The following is a 25292-nucleotide window of genomic DNA, read 5'->3' as shown; positions in this document are numbered from 1 at the left end:
GTTTGACCTTTCCTTCCAGCTTGGCACGGTGAGTCCCCAATCCGTATGAGGCCTGTGTCCAGCTCGCATCCACAGAGGCTGATCACTCACTCAGGTCCTGAGGAGACCAAATCAGATTACCAACACATCTCTCCCACAATCTACTGCGACAGGATTGCCCTGCAGGCATGGCTCAAATGGATACAGCAATATACAAGAACCATCCAGAGGAAAGTGTGAGGATGGAGGGAGATGTGGCCAAAGAGAAGAGCAGAAGCTGGGGGTAGGGAGGGAGTCACACTGTTGTAAGCGCGGCGACAATGTGATTTAATTGATTCCATGCCACCTCATCAATTTTGATTAAAATTAAATGAGCGTCTGTATGTTTGAAAAGGTTAAAACAAATTGAAGGTGGAAATCACAGCTGGTAATCACAGTTTGTGTAACAGCGGGCTTTCAATGAAGAGGCCGCTCTCCATCACTCATTTCTGCCTTGTCTGTGCATATAAAGCAAGACTGTGCGTTTTTGTGTTTCTGTAGATGTGAGAACAAAGTAACCAAAATTGTATTAAGACTAAAGTTGCATTTAGTGGTTGTTCTCTGCTGAGATCAGGTGAGGAGGATCACACAGTTGTGCTAAAACGTAAGGTAAACGTAAAAGCAACAGTTTCACCAATCAGTTGACAGATCAATATGTACCAAATGATAAGTGATTATAATCTTTTTTTTTTTAGAAATTGAAAATTCCACAAATTCTTAAATGATAAAAGTGGACACATTCTTTCAAGACATGCAAGGATGTTATTTTATTTGCATAAATATTTCTCTGATTCAAATAATTTTAACATTTAAATCCATAGCAAGTGTAATCAGAAAAAACCCCTGAATCATGCTATAGATATCCATAGCTTAAAAAAATCATCCATGTTGGCCAGTAATGAGGTAAATCTTACAAACATGCACAACAACATTTATCCAATTTTATCAGTACATGCCTGCCTTTAATTCCTCCCCCAGTTTAAACCTCATTGTCTAGCGCCAACATCAAAGTAAGGTACAGTCAAAATAGACACAAGGTATTTTAACTCACATTGGCAAGTGGGTGAAGAAAAAAGGCACACACAACAGAACTGTAATGGGTAACTACTGACACCTTGTGGTGATTTTGGAAAAACAGCAGTTCAGCTGTAGCCTGTTTATTGCACTTATGCCTTAATAGAAACAAAGTCTATGAAAGTCATTACAAGTTTCCTCTGTGATGAATAAAAAAAATGGCAAAGAGGATTGTGTTCTTGTTTTATTTTAAAAATAACATTTTGCAGTGTTAACAAAAAGCAAAACATAATTGCAATACAACCCACTAAATAAATAACAATGCCTCTAGTTAATCGGGTCTGAAAGCATACCCCACTGGAATATGCTGTTGTGTAGAAGCACCGTTGCCTTTTTGCTCACAAATTGCCCTAATTTCAGTGGTTGATTTGCTTTAGTAAACTTAAAGCTGCACAGACGTGGTGCTGTCTCAGCAACAACAATCTTCAGTAGAAATGCAAATAGATACACATGCAAAGCAAACTTCTGGCTAATTATACAGCTGAGTTACAAGTTCTGTGTCCCTGAGCACCGAGGGTGGGAAAAGTGTAATGCACAGCATCTATGCTCACTGTAGACAAAATTTTAAAACAGAACATATCTGGGTTGCTCACAGTACTCTAATTATGCTGTAATAAAGAAGCACAAGGACTCTTTGCTTACATTTAAAATTTGTGTTGATTTGGCAAGATTTCCCACTCTGTTAAAGAAAAATTACAAAGACAAAGGATAAGGTGCACAAGGCTGTGCTCATCTCCGTCAGTAAAAACCCAGCAAAAACCACAGTGATGACTGAAGAATAGGTGTAAACCTTATTTAAAACAATGACCAGTTTTCAGACATATTGTCCTGCTATGACGCACCCCATCTGTGTTTCGTGTCATAGCAAAGCATACACAAAAATACACTGACAGAAAAAATTTGGGGGTAAGTTGCTTTTTATCTATAAGGCACTAAAATCGAAAATCAAAGCTTTCTAAAACTATAAAAATGCAAGCGCTTCACCATATATGACCATTTCTGCTGCAGTGACTTGAATATGCTGACAAGACTGCAACAGCCTTGTATTCATTTCTCTTTTCAGTGAAGTCAAATAAAAGTCACAGTTATGGTCTGTCTTAGTCATCTTTTTTGTCAGATGTGCTCTCCTCTGGTTCTTCCCCTGAACTGGGCTGACCAGCAAGTTCCAGATCACCTGGGTTTGCTTCTTGGATAGCTTGATATCTCTGAAGTTCCAGATAGGTGGTGAAGAGCTTGGCATACTCAGGATGGGTTGCAGCAAATTCTTGAAATTCATCTAAAGAATCAGAACAGAGAAAAACTACAGGGTGCTGTACACACAATAATAATGAACTATTTTTTGAACAATTTAGTCAGTCTGACCCAGGGCAGCTGTGGCTACAACTGTAGCTTGCCTCCACCAGTGTGTGAATGTGAGAGTGAATGAATAGTGGAATTGTAAAGCGCTTTGAGGGTCTCGAAAAGCGCTATATAAATGCAATCCATTATTATTGTTATTATTATTTTATTTATTTAACATTTTCTTGACAAAATATCACCAGGAATCAAATAAGAGGCCACAAGACATAACGGGAGCTTTGCATTAGGCTTTTCTCTTCAATTAGATTCTACTTACTGAAGGTAATGAAACCAGAGCCGTCGGCATCAATCGCTTCAAAAAGTTTGGTCATGTCTACATCTGACACACCCAAAGCAGAGCACAGCAGAGCAGTAAACTCGTCATGGGTGACTTTCTCATCTTCATCTGTGTCAAAAAGCTGCATGAAAGATAATAAAAAGTGAGAAATGAGTAACGACTTTCAAGAAAAAGGTTTCAAAATGATCTTGGACGTTGCACGAAGCAGGAGAAAGTAAGTTTTGATTAGTAAGTTCAAATTGCATCTGACTTTATGGCCAGCAAAATGTTCACAGCAGACACACATTGTTAGCCTGACATTATGCAACCTTCTGTGAATTGTATGCTGCCTTTGTTCTTGCTATACTAAAGCTGCTGCTGTGCACAGACAGTAAGGGCTGGGCTGGTTGATTTTATCTTAACATTGGTCATTTTTTGCATTTAACTTATTCCTTTTGCAAAGTGTATATGCTTTTTATATTTTGGGGTATATATTTCATATATAAACATCATATATATTCATATTCATAACAGTTGCACTGTTTATACTTCTCACAAATTGTCACAGATTACAGTTTAAGCATCTCAGATATATCCTTCATAGCTACTAGTTTATCATGATAGAGTGATAAAACTACTATCAGCAGGAAATGCATGATGCAATAGAAGTAACATATTAGGTGTACAGAAGGGTATTTATACAGAAATGTATAAATACCCTTGAAGGTCATTTGCCTTGCAAAAACCATAGTAGTGCTACCTTGGGCGAGTCAATAAAGGAGCTGTTGTAATTTTTCTTGCTTCACTCCAAGAGATTTGCATAATATTCAGCCCCCAATATGAACACATCAGTATGAGAAATGTATGGTCTCACCTGGAAAGCCATTTTGAGAACATCCTCAGTGTTAGATGGCCTACACAGGATATTCACACCGATAACATATTCTCTGAAGTCTATAGTGCCATCTCCATTCTAGAGAGAGAGGTCAATTAGAACAGATGAGCTGTTAAATGTAAAGATTATTATGATCGACAGCATTTAATCATTTATGGTGCAAGCGCTTGTTGTCTGCTGTTATTCGGTGTCTGGTAATAGTGATAATACTATTTGATTAAGTCTTTACTACTATAGTGATTTGATAACAAGTTTATGAAATGCACATGATACAAGGTAACATTCAGTTTTTAGTAAACACATGCTCTCTGACTCATGTTGAAAGTGATGAACACAGATAAGAGAACAGAAAGTATGAAACTCAGTAGCTTTCCCCCTCCAACTGGTGCAGCACTGTGACACAGAAATGTATTGGACTTTCACTTCATTTCACATACCCTATTAGAGCTTTATAAAAATAAATATAAAAGGTGTTTTATTTTTTAAGGGTTTGCAAGCGAAGTTTTTCTAAAGTGCCTAAACTTACATAAATACTACAGCTATCAGTAAAATGAACTTCACTATTTTACTGATCATTCACATTCAAATGTGTCCATCTAATAAATGTCATTCGCTTGGCCAGGCCAAATACTGGCTGTTTTAAAACCTTGTGAAGTGGTGCCACGCCACGGCGATATTTGAAAAGGGTAATGTTCAGTTGATTTCAACATATAATGTTTAACAAATATTTAACATACAAGTTTCTCACCCTGTCAAACAGTCTAAACAGATCCTCGAGGACTGGGCTGACAGGAAGCTTTAAGAAACTGGCAAATTCCTCAATAGTTATGCGTCCCCCCTTACAGGTGCTGGCCATGGTTGCAAAACCGTCAAGTTCCTTCCTTATATTGTCCCACTTCAGACTAGTTGAGCCAAACATAATGGTGACAGGTTATATCATAATCAACATTAACAACAATAAGAACCCTTTGAAGCTGCATTGGTCAGTACTAACTGCAATTTTTGGTAACGCTCATATTACATGTTCTTACTTGAGTTTGCGACTAATTTTAGTGAACTCAACCAAGCCAGCCTCCATCGGAAGTGTGAGTTCACCAGCTGAGATCATTAAGCGGCAATCTTCATATGTGTGGTCTGTCACAGGAACGCCCAAAGCCCTAAAAATAGAAGGTTTGCAGACATTTAATCAACTCACTATAGTAGTCAAAGGAGGCACACAAAGATTATAGCAAAGCAATAGCCAGATTCACTGTGCATGGATATAGACCTAAAGACAGTAAAAAATGCAAATTTAGTTTGACAAATTGCACTCACTCTCCAATACTGACCACTTGTTTATTTTCTTATCAGCTTAGTAGCCTTGCATGTGCATAACACTATATTTATGACTTATTTAAACATTTATACAGTACTTTTACTTTCTATAGCAAATTGTTCCACTTTGCATTTGAGCAATATGCAGTGCAATGTGGTTTTGCACAGAACCTCTTTACGAAAAGGCAACATAAATTGCTTTACATAATACATTATACGCTTAAGACTAATGAACACTTACTTGGCCATAGTTTCTCGTACTCTGCTGGCAAACAGAGCGGGGCTTTTCTTCTCTTCCTCTGTGGGGATATGAGGTGGGAGGAACTGGGAAGCATGTAAACAGATGAGAAGTGTATGAGAACAGTCAAACAAAAAGTACACTTAAACCAAAAAGGAAAATAAAAACTTCTGCTAGCCTTAGTTTAAAAGAGTCCTTTTGAGTACATCATATATCCAAAACAACTAAAACTCTTTAAACGACTTCATGAGATAATGTTATTATACAAACACTACGAGAAATCAGAAAATCTCTTACCTCAATTTCTACTGTTGTGTAGAGCTGGCACAGTGTCAAAAGCAGAAGTGTTTTCCTGCATAATCAAAAAAACTGTTATACATTCTCATTCATTAGAACTACAGTGTTGTAAAAATAAGGCAGCCATATAATTGTGCAATAATTATGTTTATTTTCTGGGAAAAAGTGACAGTTTACAAATGCATGCAATTTATAAATATGCATATTTAGACATGCATACTTATAGATCGAGTGATGTATACTGGACGAGGCAAAACTCTATAAAGCATACTCACGACTTGAATCCTTGCCATGTCCAAGTCACTGTATCCTACAGAGAAAAAACACAAGTATATTATTCATTCATTCCTGAATCTTTAACATTGGTATAAGACAGTCTGCACATAGGACTGTGTCATATTATATTATCCACTACAACACTGGTATAAATTTTAAAATCATTTACAAATATATAGGAATGTCATGCTTTTAGATTTCCTAGTGAACACAATGATGAGACAAGCCCACAATCCTCACGAAAATCTGGAGGGAATTGAAGCTTTGAACTGCCGAGCCACAACCAAAAAAAGGTAAAAGATTTAGAAAGTAAGTCGTTCTCCAATAAAATGAAACTATCATAAAAAATACGACTGTTCATTTGTTTGTGAGCAAATCTACAAATCCAACAGGGAATCCAATATATACACTATTCCTATAGTTTTGCACTACATCACTGAACAGATATTACTGGCTGTGTATGTATATGTACGAAAAATGAAAATCTATTACTGTCACAACCCTACTTACCAGTTTGTTAGGATACCTCAGAAGCACAGGCTGCACAGGAACACCAGGAATGAAGGCACCTAAAAGTGGCGTGGGGAACAATAGGTATTAAAATTAAAAAAAAAACCACACAGCGTGTAGTTAAACATGAAGTGCATAGCTGTAAAACTATATGATTTTACTCTGACTTCTCCATTCTCTCACCACATACAGAACCACTCTTATAGGCATCAGTTAACCAAAAGTTAAAACACAAACCACATCAAATATTGATTAAATGGAATAACGTACGAAGAAGCACTCTCTGTTATGAAATCGATGTATTAAATGGATTTGATTTATGTTAAGAGAAAATACTAAATGTTCTATAATACAGTAGTAGATCTAAGTTTTGTATAGTAAAATGTTATCTTTTTTATTTGCATTTGACATGCTGATAGAAATTAAACTAATGATTACACTACACAAAATGTACATTTTATATCTTACCTTGTTTGAACGTGATAAGACATGAGCGATTTGTACATGTTCCTTCTGGAAATATAAGAACCTGAAAAAAAAAAGCATCCTTGCTGAATGGTAAAATAATACCCCTCAAAATTGCAAAGATTGCTTTTAAAATAATCTGAGTCAACACTGAATACAGTTTTGCTCCTTTGGAAACAACGAATAAATTCATATAAAAGTCATTTTTATTGAGAATGACTGCAGTGCCAGACCTGTGGCCACTGGCCTCCTGACTTGGCTCTCTTGTTAATCTCGTTGATTGTGTTCTTCCGGGAGTCTGGGTCTGTTCTAGATACCAGCACTGGCTGGAGACTCCGAAGGAACCCTAAAGAGAGAACAAAAGATTAATGGTAATGAACATACAAAAGAATATAGTAATCTTGATCATATTTTCCACTAATCTGGTGCACAGGCTTTAGTTATTTGCATTCGTTTGTAAGCGTTAAATAAGACAGAGTGATATCACTGTTTAACAAATCACATGTGACAGATATGAAATGAGTTATGTGTTGTTATTACTTTTAAAAAGATGGATGAAAAGGCTTATATTAATCAATGTCTTAGCTCGTGTTTACTTCATAGAGTGCATTTGTAAATTTTACTTACTATAACAAGGATTTATGTCAATGACAACTCCAAAGTACTGGACTAATTGATACCCAGTACAGGCAGCAAGTAATGACATTCCATTGTATATATATTACAAGCTCTCCCACGTTTCATAGAGAGTGGGAAACTGTGCATTCAGGTGAAGGCAGATGGAAATGGACTATAACAAACACAGTTTGTCCCTACTTTCCTGTTCGAAACAATCATGCAAAAAGTATCTTACTGCCAAAGATGGGTGTGGCGAGGTTCTCGACACGGGAGACAGTGGAGGGCAGGCCAGCTACAACGCAGACAATCCCATCAAAAAAGGTGGAGTGGGGGGCCACAGCCAGGATGGGTGCGTCATGGCTGCTGGCCTGCTTACCCTTGACCACCACTCGAAAACCCATGCTGAAGAAGTAAGCCCTCCCCAAGGCAGCCATCACTCTTTGACACAAAAATCTGGAGATAAAAAAATATTTTTTTAAATTGCTGAATTTTTGTGAATGAAAAAAAATGTGAATGGGAAGTGACTGTCTATTCTACACAACAGTGCAAGAAGCTTTGCATGAGAAAATCCTAAATTCTTTACATAAAAAGGGCTGGTATAATATTTTTAATGGGTCTATTTAGACCTTCTTTGTTTATCGGTTCAGTATATTGACTGATGTGTTGTGGTAACAGGATGCGTTTCACAATTTCGTGCTTTTCTTTAACCTTAAAGCGCAAAGTATGTTACTGTTGCCAATTGCTTCCTCAAAAACTGTAGAAAGGAAGGAAGGGGTGTTGCTATGGAGTCAGAGATACAAAATGATGAATGACATTATGAACTTAGTTTCACATACTTAATATGAAACAAATTAAAGAGAATACAAACATGAATATTTAAAGATACATTAATCAATCGGCTCTTACAGTAAAACGTTTTAACGTATGCTATCAGTCAAGTTATTATGGTTAAGTTTCACTTCCTTCATTATGCAGTGTGGGCTTATGCCCTGCTTTAAACTATCATGTCACACTTTCTGTGCTTCTGAGAAATTTGTCACAGGCTCCGAAAATAGTATACAGCCTTTAAGCTGAAGGATGGTTCATCATTTTACTAATGCAAACAAACTATCAAGGTTAAAAAAACCTGTGGTTCGACAAAGCAGGGTGGCGATTTTCACTGGTATCTGCAATACAACACAAATTCATTGATATAAAGCTTTGTAGTAACAGCCTAACCTGTCTGTCAAAAAAAGACAAGACACAAGATTACAAGATTTCAATAGTTTAAACTTATGTTTTTTTTTCTGTCAGTCATCTGCAAAATGTATGAAAAATGTTGTAGTCTAAGATCACAAGAACTGTTTACACTGTGAACAAGTGTGAAGAAGCCAACACACACCCAAGTAAAATATAGACTACAAAACTAATTGTCATTTTCAGACTATATGTACAGACATACTGTTTAATAAGTCCAGTGGAATGAGTCCTTTTCATACAAGATATAAACAGATATAGAAAATTATTATAATTATAATGTCTGTTATTACTTTTGGACATCAGAGGTGAACAAAGTGGCTAAAACATCATTTCCAGTTCCCCTTAACCCCCCACCGACTAGTTCCTTTCTGAAGGAAACTGAGGTGAGGTATTGCTTGTGAAGAGGATATGATCTAGAAAAGCATGAGTCGACATGAACACAAGTAGCTGCTAATTCATTATTACAGGAACTATTATTTTTTTGGCATGTTTTGCTTCTGTAAAGCATATGAGCGAAAACTGACTTTTTATCCTTCTTCTCACCTCAGTACAATTCATTACTTTTGCAAAACTTAAAGTTCAATATGTTTATTGTTTGATAGATATGTTCAAAGCGTTTAGTAGTAGTAGTTCAATTCACTTTGACAGATGGTGATAAGATGGCGTGCAAGGTGAATGCAGTTGCTTAGCAAACAAAATGTCTGCAGTAAAAAAGGCAAATGGGTTATTGATGTCCCAGATTAGCCAAACAGTTTTTCTGGGCAACCAAGTTTTGAAAAAATAAATAAGCAAAAGATCATTTGCAAGTAAACAAAACTGATGTCAAGAATAAGCTAAATATATTATTATTGTTTTGCTTTAGGTGTGATAAAGTCGTGGCCAACTCTGAGAAAGACTGGATGTTACTGGTATCCATAGTTACCTTCTCCATCCTGTGCTTGGCTCCACAGCTCCTTTCAGAGGCAGCTTGAAGGTGACAATGACAGACACTGGCCATAACACCATCAGAACCAGGGTTATAAAGATAGCTCGAAGAGGGACCAAGAAAATTCCCAACAAGACACACTGCAGGCAGAGGAGTACATTTATGCATATTAATTACAGGCCCAAACCTCCCTGGTGTTCAAGTCACTTGCTGCCTGGCTGAAAACTGACCTCCCACCTAGCAGAAATATGCACGAGCCTAGAAATCCACATTGCTGGAAAGCTTTCTAGAAAGCTCCCAATGGCTCAGTCTGTTGTGCTGCATAGGAGGCTTTACAAGCTGATTGTCAAAGCCGTGTTGGAGAAGATTACAGGCCCTGGATACAGCAGCCTGAGTGCACTATGTCACACTATGAAACACTGTTACCAAACGAGCATTCTTCAAAATCCTGCCTTTGTGCAATCTCTTAAAAAAGCAGAAGAAGAAGAAAAAGAAAAAGAAGAAGAAATACTCACTTTAATTATAGCAGCGTTGCTTAGTTTGGTGTCTTGGACAAACGGGTTGATGACCGCAGGCAAAAGCAGAGATTGTTGCCTCGGCAAGGCACCTACTCGCTGCGGTGGCATCGTAGTCCAGTGAGCGAAATGACGGCTGAAGTTCTAATTTGTAGCCCCGTGATGTTACCATCTCACTTCCTCAACAGAGAACCTGTTCTCATTTGTTGCTGAGCCAAACGGTATCAAGCGCGAGTAACGACGAGTACAAAACTCAAGCACGCGAGAGCAAAACCGGTAGCTTCAAGCTCCACCTCCGCTGTGCAGTGGGGAATTAAGACTGTTAAGTGAATGTTTGTACACTGTCACTAAATTTTGCAAGGTACTGACTTTAGACAGTACCCTTTCGACAGTATCTAAAATATAGTGGTATCCCATTTAGATGCCTCGAAAAAAATTGGTTCAGATAGGAAAAGATTAAAATTGTCTCGTAGGTTGTGTGCTTTGATAAAATAACACTGGTTAGGACTCCCGGGGGAGTAAATGCTAAAGAAAGTTAGGACGATCGCGGTGTCACGAGCAAATAACTGATTTTATGCAAAGGCTACACATTTATCATAAATGTCCACAAGATGGCACAGTTTCATAACAAATTATAGTCTTTGCAGGGGTTTAGATAAAGTCCGTTTGCTCTATTCAATGAATTTTATATCTGATTATTTTAAAGTTAGCCCGCTTGTTACTTATAGAACCTTAAAATTTAAAGAAGTGCCAGCATTACTATATATCATAAAGATGAACTCTATGACAAAGCAACACTGGTGTAAGTTCATAACACAAGCATTATAGATCTACTTTTACCACTAATGTGTTGCAAGAGTATGTATACAGTGCACTAAGGTATATGATCTCCCACTTTTTTTTTGGTACCTAGCGGATAAGGATCACATATCATGGCTAATCATTCACAATTTTGTAGATTTATTATATTGACCATCTTTATTGATGACAGTGCAAAAAGCATAAACAAACCATCACAAGGAAAAAACATGTAAAAAAAGATAATTAAGCAATACTACTGCGGTACTCTTGTCATGGTTCCATTATGCATGAAACCTATACAGCCTCTAGAGGCAACCTGTGCCATTAATCTTTCTGTACCATTAGTGTAGGGAAATGTAACATGGAGTTGACACGGAAATAATTTGGTCTTCCTATTGTGCCACTCCCTTGTATAGTCCTAAACAAAGTGCTAATCAAATGAAGGATAATGTGTCTGGGAATACTACTTTTATACATCCAGAGGATACTAAGTAGTCCGATCAGACATAGTTATACAGAATATAATGTATATATATGACTATATGCAAAAAGCGATCTCTAAAAGCACCATTTTCGGTCACATTGTGCAAATTCATTCTTTCAAATGTAGCGCACAACAATGAAAAACGTAATTAAACAGATACAATTATTAAACTGCACTTATTACACTGAAATAATTCTAAGCCAACATGATTTCCTCTTATGGTGTTAAAGAAATCAAATTTGTATAAAAAGGCAATATTGACCAGCACAGTATAGCACTGCATTTTAAAGCAGTGTGGACATACCTGATGTCTGACTTGGGAAAAAAAATCTATAAAATAATAAAAGATGGGGTGCATATTGTAATAAATCTGCATAACAGCATAACAAATAAAATGTCAAAGTCACACAGAAATGTAGCAAATATCCAGTTGCATATGTTCAGCCTACGAAGAAGGTTCAGGGGTGGCGTTCTACAAATCTGGAGACCGGTTATACAGGCTGCAGGAAAGCGTGCAGAGTTGCCATGATAGAAAAATTACAACAGTTTTCACTGCAGCGACCTTAAGTTGTGTTCAATACTACAATAATGTCCTCATGAGGCTCAAGAGGTCACCATTACACAAGTTAGTTGTGAGACATTTTGGAAATGTTCAACATCCGAGCCAGTCCTTTGTGATTTCACCCAACTTCACGATCTTCAAGCTGCTGTCTTCTAGTTTGAAATAGTGGTTGCCTTTGAAGAAGTAGCTGTAGTCTGTGAAAGACAAGCAGAATACACATTGTGTTTAAAACATTTACTAAGCTGAGAATTTTCTTTATTAAATTTGCTCGAGTCAAACAAACTACCACGCAATAACAGTGAAATAAACAAGCTTCTGTACAAGCGTACAAGAATTAAAATACCCAATCAGAAGCCAAAGTCAAGCCTCGCGTTCTCTGAATTATGCTAAGGAGGAGGTACACAGAGGCGCCTCTGTAGAGGGTGAAAGACCTTCTTTATATAAATATGTTTGTTTACGGTGTGGGGAAGGGGCTATGTGACACTTACAGCACTGTCTGTATGTTAGGAGAGAAGCAATGAAAAAGTCCCTGGTTGCTTGCCATAGGCAAAAATTTGCTAACCACCTCTGACCTCAAGTATACATGGCTGACAGTGAGAATCTCAAAAGATATTTACTGGTGGTCTCACATTAAAAATTCACCATTTACTTCTTACAGTGGCTGCAATGCACTTTGCACCAGCAGTAAAAGTAAGTGTCAACTAACCTGTGATATTCACTCACAAAAAATGCAACAATTCTGTCATTATAAAACCACTGATCACTCCCTGACTTCAGAAATACTCCTTATGGTCTATTTGCCTTCCTGACATTCTTTGTGTAGCCAACTCCTCTAAACACTTTTTTTTTTTTTTTTGCCTAGAAGGCGTCACTGTTTGCTCAATTCTGGTATATGAGGAGTTTTACTGACAAAGGCAGAGTGCCAGACTCACTGATAGAGCTGACTGGATTTTCCTGCAATTTTACCAGAAGGAATGCTGCTGTGCAGACAGTAATCACACACACATAAAAACACTAGTGTCGTTATCAGAGCATAGCAACAGTTGTGTGGCATATTCTTGGCATATTGGAGCCATGGCTCTAGAAGCGGTAGAGTCAGGAAGTTCCCCATTTGCTCAGGACTCCAATATTTCAACAGCTTTCTATATTATCTGGTACAAACATTCACAATTCCCAGAAAATAAGACCTTTTGGGGAACCTGTGACTTTTCCTACCATAGTGAGGTTGATTCATATTTTCCAGTCAAATGTCTTGACATTCCTTTGGCATGGGCTGCCATGAAATGTGGCGGAATCAAACTTCTCCTGCTTAGTTTGAGCTGTTCTTTTTGTTTAGTACTAATTAAAATATGACAGTGTTCTAAAATGATATACCTATGAAACCTTATACTCATATATTGTTTTCAGTGGAAAGAACTACACTGCTCTGTAACTAACAAAGTTGCAGGTGTAGCTTTTTATCCTTTTCCCTAAATACTGCCATATCTTGAAAGCTTGAAATCAGTTTTGCTTGGAAAATAGAGTACAGCAATGGCACAATGGTATGAATCGTGCAACAAATTCATTCACATACTAATAACTGTTCCTGCCATATTTTGGTCAAATTTACTTGTTAAAAGTATTATTTTACCAATGCCATTAAGACTGAAGGCAGAGTCAATGCCATCTGGGATGCCATTCCAGGAATCCGCAATAAGTTTTGGGGAGCCAGAGTCCATTGTCTTGCTGGTCTCATCATATCTGTAAACACACAACAATGAAATCACATCTGAGGTTTTACATATGACATGTATTACATTAATAGCATTAATTTAGCACCGAACAACTCTATGCTGTGCCAAAAATATGTAGTGTATTGACATTTTTGTCAGAGGATGCCTTCAGAGCTTTAGTAGCTAATCTGACCATCAGTTTCATAAACTGTTGTTCCTTTCTTGCATCATTTAGAGAAGAGAATAAAAGTAAAAGAAGTAGAGTAACAATCCAGACTGTTAACTAGGTCGCTCCCATACCCAAAGAATTTAAAAAATGTTTTTTTATAATGCACAGTCCTTTTATCAAAGTACAGTTGCTGCTTTGCTTTGCTCTCTGTTTTAGCCTGTTAAAAATTGGGTGTGTGCACATCAGCCAGATAATGACTAATATCATTGCTATTTAATAACATAGGACGTTAGTTAGGGCAAACTGTTCTGGCTGCATTGTTATTACGATTTACTCTCAGTTACTCAAGGTTTGTGGCTGTAAATGCACCAAAAAGTCGATTTACAATTGGACAGGGACTGTGGACATGGCCAGCATGCTGTACCTGTTTGTTTAGGCCAAAGAGCCTGCAGACCAGTGCAATATGCACAATAGAAGTGAGATAGCCATGATTTCACTTTTTTTTTTTAAAGACCCTCTGTTGTTGAATGACATTCATTGGTTTGCATCTGATAAAGTGCATCAGAAACACATATGATGGCACTTTCCCAGATAAAATAAACACTACGGCTTCATGTGTGCAAAAACTACAAGCTGTTGAGTTACTGTACCGTTTAGGTCACACCAAACACTAACTCAGTTCAGATATAGCACACAACTGCAACAGTTTATGACCTGAATTGCAAGAGCTAGGTCGAGTCACACAGGGCTTTTAATTACATTAAATGCAAATCTTTGCACAAAGTTTAACTCTCCTTACCTCCAGAATTTGTCTCCAGCAAAGAAGTAAGTCTTCCTGTTCTTCCTAAAGTTGAAGGCAGCATCGATTTGCTGCAGGTCAGTGGGGAGGCCAAGGCTGGACAACCTTTTCGGGTAGCCTGTCTCCAACTGATCAGCTCTATAAATCCAAATTTCATTGCCTGGGAGAGAAGAGTAAGATAAAAAGAGAACTCACCTTTAGGATACATAATGTTATTCTAATGAAAATCACTAAACTTTTAAATCAACATTTAATCATTTATTCTTGTGTTGTCCTCGGGATTCCCATATACTTGTTTGCCATTCACCTAGGGGTCAATTTTGACCCAAGGACAACACAAGGGTTAACTCTATGAACCAATTTTGCAGTGAGATAATAAGTCGAACATTTACCAAACCATCTTAATGTCTTTAGAGTTGATGGATATATCATGTAAGTCTCATCAGTATTCAGGAAAGTTGTCATATTTGTAAAATGCTGTGAATATTTCATAAACCACTAATAAGTATGCTGGAAGAGTCCACACTGCACTTAAGAATGTTTGGCCTACATTCTGGTGCCTCCTAAAGTTTCAGGTAATAGAAATGGCTGACCATTAGGGGAAATGCATCCAAGTGGTAAAATGGGGAAGACACATCTTCATTACTCATTAAAAGTAATGCATCTGTTTCCTTCATCACCTTATAAGTGCGGGGTTATGTCAATATTAAAACAGATCTAAATGTGCATTTTTCAAAGTCTCTTGCTTTCCTCAGAATACCTGCAAAGAAGACTGTTTTTTCCTCTGGATTTTCATAGGCAGCATCTATCTTGGCGGGCAGGTCAGGCCAGTAGGTGGCCACTAGCATTGGCCCATTGGGTTTGCTTCTAAAGTTGACTGACCTGAACAGGAACCTGCAGAGAGAGTGGGTGGATGAGCAATCATGAGTTAGACAGGCTAGGGAAGAAATAAGAGTGAAGAAGTAAGAGTGAAAGGACCAGAGGGGGCTGATGAGGAGGTGGGGAGAGAAAGAGAGAGAAAAAGCATGTGTGTCTGTGTGTATAAGAGATCGGGGTTTTAGTGCAAGTGCTTCGCTGGCCGAGCCAGCCACAATGGTCTGATTCATGAGCATCTGGTTCTCGTTAGGACTAAGGCTGCAGACGCCAGCGGAACAAGACCCATCTTGCCCGGATTTCCAATACACAGCTGCGCAACAATAGCAGCTTACCATACTCTTTTCCACTGACCTATTTTTTAGACAGACAAAGATTTGCCAAAAACAAAGATCAGTTGTCATAATGATAAAGTGAAGATGAGAATAAAACTTTACAAACAAGCATAAATAGAAGTGTGCATACATAACACTTGCCCAAAGTTACATTTGTCAGGATGAAAGATGAGACATATTCCAGTCTGAACCAACCATCTACGAATGTCATTATTTTATTTGTGTTCTTGCAGATCAGTTTGCTGTTCGTGCACTAACAATATCCAGAGGGTTTTCAGTCTGTAGCAGAGCTTTAATTTTATCCTTTCCTCCCTCTCTTTTCTTCCAGTATGCACTCAATAAAAGGAAAAACAAGATCTGCCTAGGGGTGGTAAGGGGAATACGTGTACAGAAAATATTCAAGGGATTTTTCTAAAGCACTCCTGTTGTTTTAGATCTCTGAGTCTGTTTTATTCTTTTTTTATTTACCTGTATTTTCATACAGGTAATTACTAATAACCCGAACATCTGAAGTAGATAATCCATTGATCTTGGATTTGTTCTTAACAAAGTCCTGTTTGAACTGTGTAAAAATACAGGTTGATGATTATGACAATGCAACTGAGCTTTGTGAGAAATATAAGTTTTTAACACATTGATTTAAATGGCTCAATGTACTGACCCACATTATAAGTTTGCCTAAAATGCATTGTGGAAAAGGCACTAAAATTGTATAACAGAGCAAAAACAAAAAAGAAGATAGAAAGAATTTCACAACTGAAGAAAGAGTAACAATAGTATCTGTCAGGGAAGCTGGAAAAGGTACACCAAAGTATTTCTTTGAGAGTTATGATGGTAAAACAAAAAGTTTGGTTTGTGGGGTTTAACGCTACATCCTCTCAGACATGGATTGTGGTGTACATAAAAAAGGAAAACATTCGACATTCACAAACCAGAAGAAAAAGAATAAAGTAGATGGAGAACAGATCTTTATCATTTTTGAGTCTAAATATGTTTAAAGTGCACCAAAAAAGTCAGAAAATAATGAAACATTCAAAAGCAAAGTTCAGTCACAGGTATTTGGCAGTGTTTGTGAGGCCTATTGTATTTTTATACTGTCATTATCTTTAACTACTACCATTCAACAAAAGTGCTTCTATAAAACAGCAGTCTTTCTTAACAGTTTTTCACCAGCCTCTGCACAACAGTCACAACAATCTCTACTGGTTTTACGCTTCAGAACAGACCTAACCAGCAGGTTGGCCAAACATTTTCTATAAGTCAGACTTTCTAAGTACCTTCTCCTTAAGCCTTGAGACAGACAGACCCACTTATATGCTGAGCTCAGGGAGTGCTGCAAGTATTACTCATTGCATCATGTTAAGATTTGTCTCACAACATAAATATGCTGAGCTAACAGAATGAGAGATTCCACTTTTACAGTGGGAGAGTCAAGTGAGCTTAGCCCCAGAGCCCAGAGGGTACAGCTCTTTCTGTAAAGCTATAAAACTTAGCATGTACCAGAACTCTGCAGCATACAACTCTGACATGCCCTTCAGGCAACTTATGAAGTTGGACCAACAGGCCTGTACTAAAACTTTACCGATCCCAGATTTCAGTGAGATATACTGTTTGTTCACTACAGTAACTTCATAATACTATGTCCTCATTTTCCCACCCAGATCTTCAGAATAACTTTTAAACTTTGCTTGATTAAATTTTCACATAGCAACCTAAAATTCACGTCATATTGAATTAAATGTGTTTGAAAACATCACACAACAGCTTAGATTAGTGCACAATGGTGCTAAAAAATCTGGCAAACAGGAAAATGTCTAAATATGTTACAGCTCAGCTAAATTTCAGTGTAACATATGTATATGGAACTTTTAGCCACCTTAAACTGAACCAGTTTGCTCTAAATACCATCTCTCTGCAAAATGACAGTTTAATCATCTGTTACATTCCACCCAGGTAGGTGATGCTTAGCACTGCTGTCATCCTATCATTTAGACACAATGTCATTTCTTTTTTAAGATATTATTTTTCCATGGCTTCATTTAAACAACGGTGACCTGAGAGCCGAGGTATGTCGGAAACTTGTTCTTGCCCTTACATTAATGTGACTGTGTGCATTTTCAGACTTCAACAATGCTTAAAGTGAAAATAAAATTTTCACTTTAAAAAAAAATTGTCCCAACAGTTAAATAAGATATATAATGTTTCAGATGGAAGAAAAAGATCATTTCAGCTGACTTGATGACCAACAACTGATCCAAAGTTTCATGGTTCGCTGCACACTCTCTGCTAGAGCCACAGCAAGGTGAAAAATATTGTAACTCAGTGAAAAAAGCCAAGCTAACTGACTCTTGAGCATTTTGCTGATGCATCTACTCTTAGCTGATTTCCAAATGATTGTGACAGGATATGCAGCTCTTAACGTTGAAATTATAGTGTTTGTGTCAACAATGTCAACAGCTAACCCATCATTTGTTTGTCCTAACAGTTCCTTTTTGTAACATGCCACTGGGGTAAGCTCTTTGTAACAAACTTCAGCTGTTGCAATGAAACTGTTCATCTTTCTACGGGAAGTACCCTGACTCACGAAGATTGTTGACCGAACCACAGGACTTTATGCAACTTCTTTTCTACAGAGTCAGCCAGCAGACACATAGTAAAGCTACATGACTTTGGATTCACTGGCGCCGGTGGAGAAGAGGAGTGTAGACTGTTTATGAATGATGACTACTTTGGTTGTCACTGCGTGAGTAGAGGGATAGCTTGTTTTCAACTCTTACTAATTGTCATATCACAAAACAACAATATGCTCACAATCTTCAAGTGGCACAAGACTGTAAAAAGAGAAACCATAATTAACAAGAAACCTCATGTTAAACTGCTCATTGTTTGCAGTGATGTGATTGTGAAATCCAGTTGGTGCAGGCTGCTGTGTTTCAGTCACGCGATACAGCCTGAAGCAGGCAATTTCGTTTTCTTTATCGCTCTTCGCACAGATCACAGACAGGAAATTTAACAGGACTTTGGCAGTGCTTTCAGTGTTCACAAACTCAGCCTTTACATCACATTTAAGACTCAAAAGAGCAACTGGGAACATTACAGCTTGCATATCTAGAACACTTTGCCTGGGCTTCAGACTTTTCTTACATTGAAGTCTTTTTTTTTTTTAAAGATACATCAAGTTGCTAACTGAGATGATTACCTGTCTTTGAAGAAGAATGTTTCTCCTCTGATCTGTGCTACAGCATCAAAGATCACTGGCTCATTACAGATATCCATTGGAGTGACAGGACCCTGGGTTGGAGGCAAAGGCTTGTCTGTTGGCACACCTGTTGTCAGATTTACCACAGTATTTATTATTTAAAGGGGTCTGCAAATTATCCACTGACAACACAATCATTTTCCCAGGCACTTATTGGTATTAGACTCTATGTGGCATTTTCTCTCACCATACAACTCCTGGATGCCTTTGATGTCATCATTGGAGAGCCTGAAGTCTTTAGTAAAAGTGTAAACAGGGGCCATCAGTGCACCGGGGTCCTGAGAGTGCTCCAAACCAAGAGCATGACCAAATTCATGGGCTGCTACCAGGAAAAGGCTGTAGCCTAGAAACAAGTTAGTTTAAACAAATATCTATTATCTTTCCACAGTAAAAAAAAGAAAAAAAAGAAAAAGATAGATTCAGTGTCTTCCAATCCACTGGCTCTTGGGAAAAATATCCCCAAATACCACTGGCAAATTCTTTTACCTTGATCAGGACAGAAACCCCATTTGCGGTCATCATCGTAACTCTTGGTGGTAGCGCACCACATTTTGCCATCGCTGCGTCCAGAGGTGGTGCAAGATTCATAAGTGTCTCCCAGGAAGGTGAAAGGGAAGGCACAGGGGCTTCCATCTGCATTGCCTCCCACTGTTGACATTGCTGGTAACAGCAACAAAATGCAAAACAGTAAATGCAAAATAAGCACTGAATTCAGTTGCTTAATTATCTTATAAATTCACTATGCAAAGTGATTTTTTTTTCTTTCTGGAAAAGTTTGGGTTATTATGAAATGAGTGCAGATGATGTTCAGAAATAGCACGATGAAAGCAGCTGGCACAACACACACGACATCAATAACTAATCCATTAGGCACACAACCAAAATGCACCCATCCAAATTGATTTTCTTTCAAAGAGAGATCATTTTCAGTCTGGCAAGAGTGGTTTTGTGTTAAAAGAAAGAAAGAAAGAAAGAAAGAAAGAAAGAAAGAAAGAAAGAAAGAAAGAAAGAAAGAAAGAAAGAAAGAAAGAAAGAAAGAAAGAAAGAAAGAAAGAAAGAAAGAAAGAAAGAAAGAAAGAAAGAAAGAAAGAAAGAAAGAGTAAAACAAAAAAACAGTATAATTTCTTATTCGGTACAAGTTCTCACACAGGACTCTACAGCAAAGCTTCATCCCTAATCAAATAAAATCAGATGAAAGCACCAACGGTAGTACCTCTCCCTGTATGCCTTTCTCCCTACCCCAGTACCTCAACCCTAAAACAAGCCCCACTGACAGAATGGAAAATAGGCCCTGCTACTGCACATTAAAATACTTTTATAGCTATTCAGCCCACCACGAGCATAACCAAAAACCGCAGCTGCAGAATTCCTGTAGCCCAACATATGGCAAGGCACTATGCACTGCTCATCAAAAAAAGCACCGCTAGTGAAATATTTATTTATTTAAGTGTTATTGCATAATGAAGGCCGTGACCACTATGCACACCTAAGTGGACATCAACTTGATGTGATTATCTTTCATTTTACTATATGTTATGTGAATAAGAGACAACACATGACACACCACTTACCAGTTTCAGGACAAAAGCCATACGTTTTGTCGCGGTCATAATCCTCAGTAGTGGCACACCAGCGGTAACCATCATCTCTGCCCTGAGTGGTGCATCCATCATACTTTTCCCCCTGAAAGTTGAAGGGGAATTTACATGGAGCCCCTTCTGCATTTCCACCCAGGGTGAAAAGTACTGCAAATCACAAACCAAATGAAGTTACAGATGGCCTAATAAATTTAAAAACAGTATTTGTTTTTACATTCTTCTAACTAAAATAAGAAATTCAATTGTAATACAAAACCCTTGATCACTAAGTAGTGATATAACACAAGGGAACACAATAAACTTGAATTAACAAAATAGGTACATTGGAACTGTTTGGTGTTTTTTTACTTCAAAACTAAAGTTTAACAAAATAGAAAACTCCAGTGCAAACAGGCCTTACTCATGTTTTTATCACATAAAATGACTTTGAACATGTGTATTTTGGCAGTTAGTTGTAATAGCATCTGATCATGTTAGTACCATGGACAGCAACATAACAGAGATAAACAAAATGTTTGACAAAGCCTCATGTTGTAAAGTGGGGCAGTAACTTGGAGAAGAAATGTTCCATAATTCACTCCAAATAAAACAAATTTAAAGAAAAAAAAAAGCATTTTCCTGGCCAACCTACTTTCTTCATGTTCAAAAACAACAGAACAGCTTTGAGTATAGCTATGATGTGATATTAAGTATTGCTTTACCAGTACTGAAAGACTAATTAAATGTTTTGTCTGGTTCAATAAGATCCAAGTAGGGCACATCACGCCTAAGGTCATGTGGGGCCACAAAAATCACAAGTTTCAAAAGCAAAATGTCCAAACAGACATCACAGCTGCATGTCAAACATATAGTATATGCTTTAACAAAAAAGGGACCCACTGGGTAAGCTTACATTCATGAGGGCAGAAGCCATATTTGCCATCTTCATCAAAGTTGTAAGTGGTGGAACACCATAGGAAACCGTCATCACGACCCTGAGCTGTGCAGCTGTTGTACTCAGTGCCCATGAACAGGAAAGGGAATTTACAAAACTCGCCATCAGCATTGCCAAATTTCACCTTCACCACTGTAAAACAAAGAATGCATACATAGAAAGGAGTGAAGATATATGAATATTTGCTCTATGGTGTTTGATTTCATATGATGGTTTCTCAATTCACTATAAAACTTTGTAGCATTAGTTTCACACATGTTTAGAAGGTAACTTTTGTTACAATAATAGCAAGCAAGCTAACATAACATAGCAAGCTTCAACTTCCTGGAAGTTAAAGCAAATATTGTTGTCTAGAATTTGGAAAGCAGTTTCAAAGTAGGCTTTGAAAAATGTCCAACCAAACTGTATAATGCAGGGTACAAATGATTTGTATGTAACAGTATGAACAACAAACACATATTGAGAAAATAAAAATTCATCCAAGAGATCCTCATCTGTTCATCTGTTTAAGACTAGCACCAAGAGAAATGGAAAATAGGTTTATAGATTATTTCCACACAAATTAAATATCCAGACATAAGGATGTTAAAAAGGGGAAGTACTTGGGAGTAAAACTATCTGGGTCAATGGATGCGAATACAAATGTGTGCAATAGAGATTTTTTTTTTTAAATTTAGCTTCCAGATGGCTGTAGTTTGATATGATGTCAGGTGCCAGAAAAAGATGCTTGGAAAATAGCATCTGAAAGTTATATTAGTTTCTACAATTTCAAATTCTCACCTGACAAAGTTTTAAATTAACTTTACATAACAGTCTAAGCAAAAAAATGAAGAACTAAATAAATTTAAGAAATCATCACTGGTGGTTTTGCTGCATGCACTTTTTGTAACTAGCATTCTTGCATTACCTTGCCCCTCTCCAAGTGTCCACTGCTCATCATCATCAAAGTGAGAGTCTCCACCAATTCCTGGGCCTGGAGCAAAGGCATGAGCCAGGAGGCCATCCTTGCCATCAAAGGGGTAACCATCTCCATGCTCTATTGATGACATCATTAACCAATCAAAACATGTATACTGACTGCTTAAGACATGATGTGACATTTGTCCATGTATTCAAAGATTTCTGTTTCTGAAACAACAATTCCATGTCTTCTTCAGCGGCCGATTTTCAGTTGCGTTTCCCTATAATTACTAGATTCTTTCTGAATATAGTCAGCTGTGACCAGACAGAATGCGGGTAAATATCAAGTGGTTATTTTAGCTGGAATGTTTGGAATGAACTGGGTTAATACCATAATCCCCACTGTCTTTAAAGAATTCCTAAAATACAGGATGGCGGGATGTAGAGTCACTTTGAAAAGAATGTTACTTTAAAAAGATGTATGTTTTTGCTCCTTCAGCATTAGTCTAGAACTCGGTGAGCTTCTGTTTAAATATTGACTTGTGCTAATTATTATAGGAACATTCTTAGAATTTTATCCTGTGGTACAATCTCTTTATTCTATTACAAAGATGTGGCAGATCCAATAAAAGGAGGATTTTGAGGGCTTACAATTGTATTATTATAAAACAAACTGATACATTTCTTTATTAATTGTGATTCTCGTAAACCCACCTGAGTACAGATGTACAATAGTTTTCAAATAACAAATGGAATATCTATATAGTGTGATGTTTATACACATAGTATACCATTGCGGCCAAAATTAACCATGATGTCAGCTTCTCCATCCATGATGCGAGTAAAAGTGAGTGGCGTGACATCACTCCATACTTTGAAGGCCCTGAAGAAAGCATCATTTATGACTTCTTCATCCAGATCGGGAGTGTAACCCAGGATTCTACAAATTGAGTAGAACAAAAAAAACAAGCATGACTTGAATTGTCCAATCAATTCAATTCTCCTTTCATTACTAAAGATCATGGAAAATAAAAAGGCCAATATGAGTAATCTGTAAAAGCACCTCCTGAAACAATGTTCAGCCGCAAACCCATTTGTATGCCTGTCTACACAGTCCTTTTCCTGAAAACAGTCTAAGATCTCATAGTTGTTATTGTCTTTGGCTTCCAGTCTTTCTTATAAACACACAGACAGAGAGGCTGGAATGATCAGAACATGCAAAACCGCTGATATAAATAAACTACATCCACATCATAGTAAACCTCAAACAGAATGAAAACAAAGGACCTGACACATACTGTGTAGGAATGCTGGTGTTAGCGAGACATAAAGATGCAAGCACTTCAAGACTGTGTGGATGGGGGTAGTGTGGAATGGAGGCTGTGGAGAGGGTGGGGTCGGTTTTAGAGGGTTAGACAGGGGCAAATATGTCTCAGTACAACAACTTTGATTTATGGGCAATTGTTAAAGCAACAGATTTTTAAAATAGTGCTGTGCAGTAAACGGTTTCCTAAAGTGCAGCATGCCAAGTAACTCAAAAACTATTAGATCACACCCAGTGGTAATGCCATAACCATTTTGCAGGCAAAGCTGATTAAAACCTCCGCAATTGTTTGAGAACTAATTTGGAGTCACAGTGGATTGGCACTCACTCCCATTATAGCATAATCCATAGCCTCTCTAATCATGTGTGTTATTGTTAATTCTCTGACCTGTAGGTGACGTCCTTGTTCTGCCATTTGGGTTTTCTGTGGAAGAAGTTATAATTGGCCACATCTGGGACACCGCAGCGGGGTTTTTTCATGATCTCTACAGTTTTGGCATCAATCTCTCCAGTTTCTTGCAGAGAAAAAAACTTTTGCATTTTCTTCAGGGTATCCTTGAGCACCATAAGATTACATCTGTCTTGTGGGCATCCATAAAACTTGTTTAGATAATGCTAAAGTTTGGATAAAAACATAAAATAATAGGTTAGCGTTCTTATGGTATCTTTATATAAAATTAGAGCAATAAGAAATAAATAATGTGAAAACTACTCCTGTTCATTTCTGGTACTCCAGGGGTAAAAACAGTTCATTGCTGCCTGACCTACTTAGACATATCCTGAGGAAGGAAGAAAAAAAAAAGACAGAAACTTACCAAAGCAACTTCTTTGTCTGTTCTGGGGGTATCGTCTCCAGGAAACCTGATAATAGGAGAAGGACGAGCATTTACTGTTTGGAACACGATGAACTGAAGCAAAAACAATTTGAGAAGACTCCGACGACAACTGAATATCGTCGGAAAGCCCATTTTCTCTGGTTAACAGTATATCTTGTGCGGTAAGTGCCGTTCGCAGTCCTTGCAGCCCGTCAGCTTGTGTTGCTTCTGCTCCTCAGCAGGATTTTTTTTTCTCCTTAACGGGACATCCTGCACCTCGGGTCTGCGAACTTTCTTAGTTCTGCTTGCACATGCACTTTCCCCCCGACGCCTTCTGCGCAGTCTCCAGGTTGGGAAAGAAATGGGGACGAACCAGCAAATCAAATGCTGAATGATTCACCGACTACAGTTCTTAGTCACTCGCTTTTACCAGAAAACGTCTACAAACAAATAAAAATGTTCTTTTTTAAAATTGTTTCTTTTATCTTTTTTTTTTTAAAGAGTAGGATAATCATCTAGAGGCGAAATTAACCAATTTTGGGCCAAGCTGACCAATTAAACCAATGAAGACCTGCTTTTTAAGTGTGCATTTCTTAAATTAATATGTGCAGATTCCAAGATAAACTATAACCTGCATGCCAAGAGGTTTCAGCATGTTGTTTGACTTTTTTGTTTGTTTGGGAATGATCTTCATGATTTTTCTTTCCAGACTTAAAATCACCTATTTG

At 37.6% G+C, this 25292-nt stretch overlaps 2 protein-coding genes across 2 annotated transcripts; both read right to left on the bottom strand.

The window, feature by feature from the left end:
- Nucleotides 1–808: 808 nt before the first annotated feature.
- lpcat2 (lysophosphatidylcholine acyltransferase 2) lies at nt 809–10306 on the bottom strand. Its single transcript, XM_085428488.1, has 14 exons — nt 10000–10306; nt 9482–9624; nt 7556–7773; nt 6936–7048; nt 6706–6766; nt 6238–6296; nt 5727–5761; nt 5452–5506; nt 5158–5240; nt 4634–4759; nt 4351–4504; nt 3582–3680; nt 2708–2849; nt 809–2368 (listed from the first exon to the last, which is right to left on the bottom strand). Exons 1-14 carry the CDS (start codon nt 10108–10110, stop codon nt 2190–2192), a joined length of 1578 nt encoding a protein of 525 aa, XP_085284614.1. The 5' UTR covers nt 10111–10306; the 3' UTR covers nt 809–2189.
- Nucleotides 10307–10963: 657 nt separating this feature from the next.
- Nucleotides 10964–24889, bottom strand: mmp2 (matrix metallopeptidase 2). The gene is made up of 13 exons (XM_085428371.1): nt 24565–24889; nt 24138–24364; nt 23217–23365; nt 22433–22561; nt 21484–21657; nt 20565–20738; nt 19480–19653; nt 19181–19336; nt 18934–19060; nt 15287–15420; nt 14527–14686; nt 13477–13586; nt 10964–12040 (listed from the first exon to the last, which is right to left on the bottom strand). Exons 1-13 carry the CDS (start codon nt 24715–24717, stop codon nt 11937–11939), a joined length of 1971 nt encoding a protein of 656 aa, XP_085284497.1. The 5' UTR covers nt 24718–24889; the 3' UTR covers nt 10964–11936.
- Nucleotides 24890–25292: the final 403 nt, after the last annotated feature.

This window comes from Rhamphochromis longiceps, linkage group LG1 (genome assembly GCF_057381845.1).
Source record: "Rhamphochromis longiceps isolate RC_006_pf linkage group LG1, R_longiceps_female_GT1.1, whole genome shotgun sequence".
Taxonomy (NCBI): domain Eukaryota; kingdom Metazoa; phylum Chordata; class Actinopteri; order Cichliformes; family Cichlidae; genus Rhamphochromis; species Rhamphochromis longiceps.
This window is presented reverse-complemented; position numbering and strand designations above follow the sequence as displayed.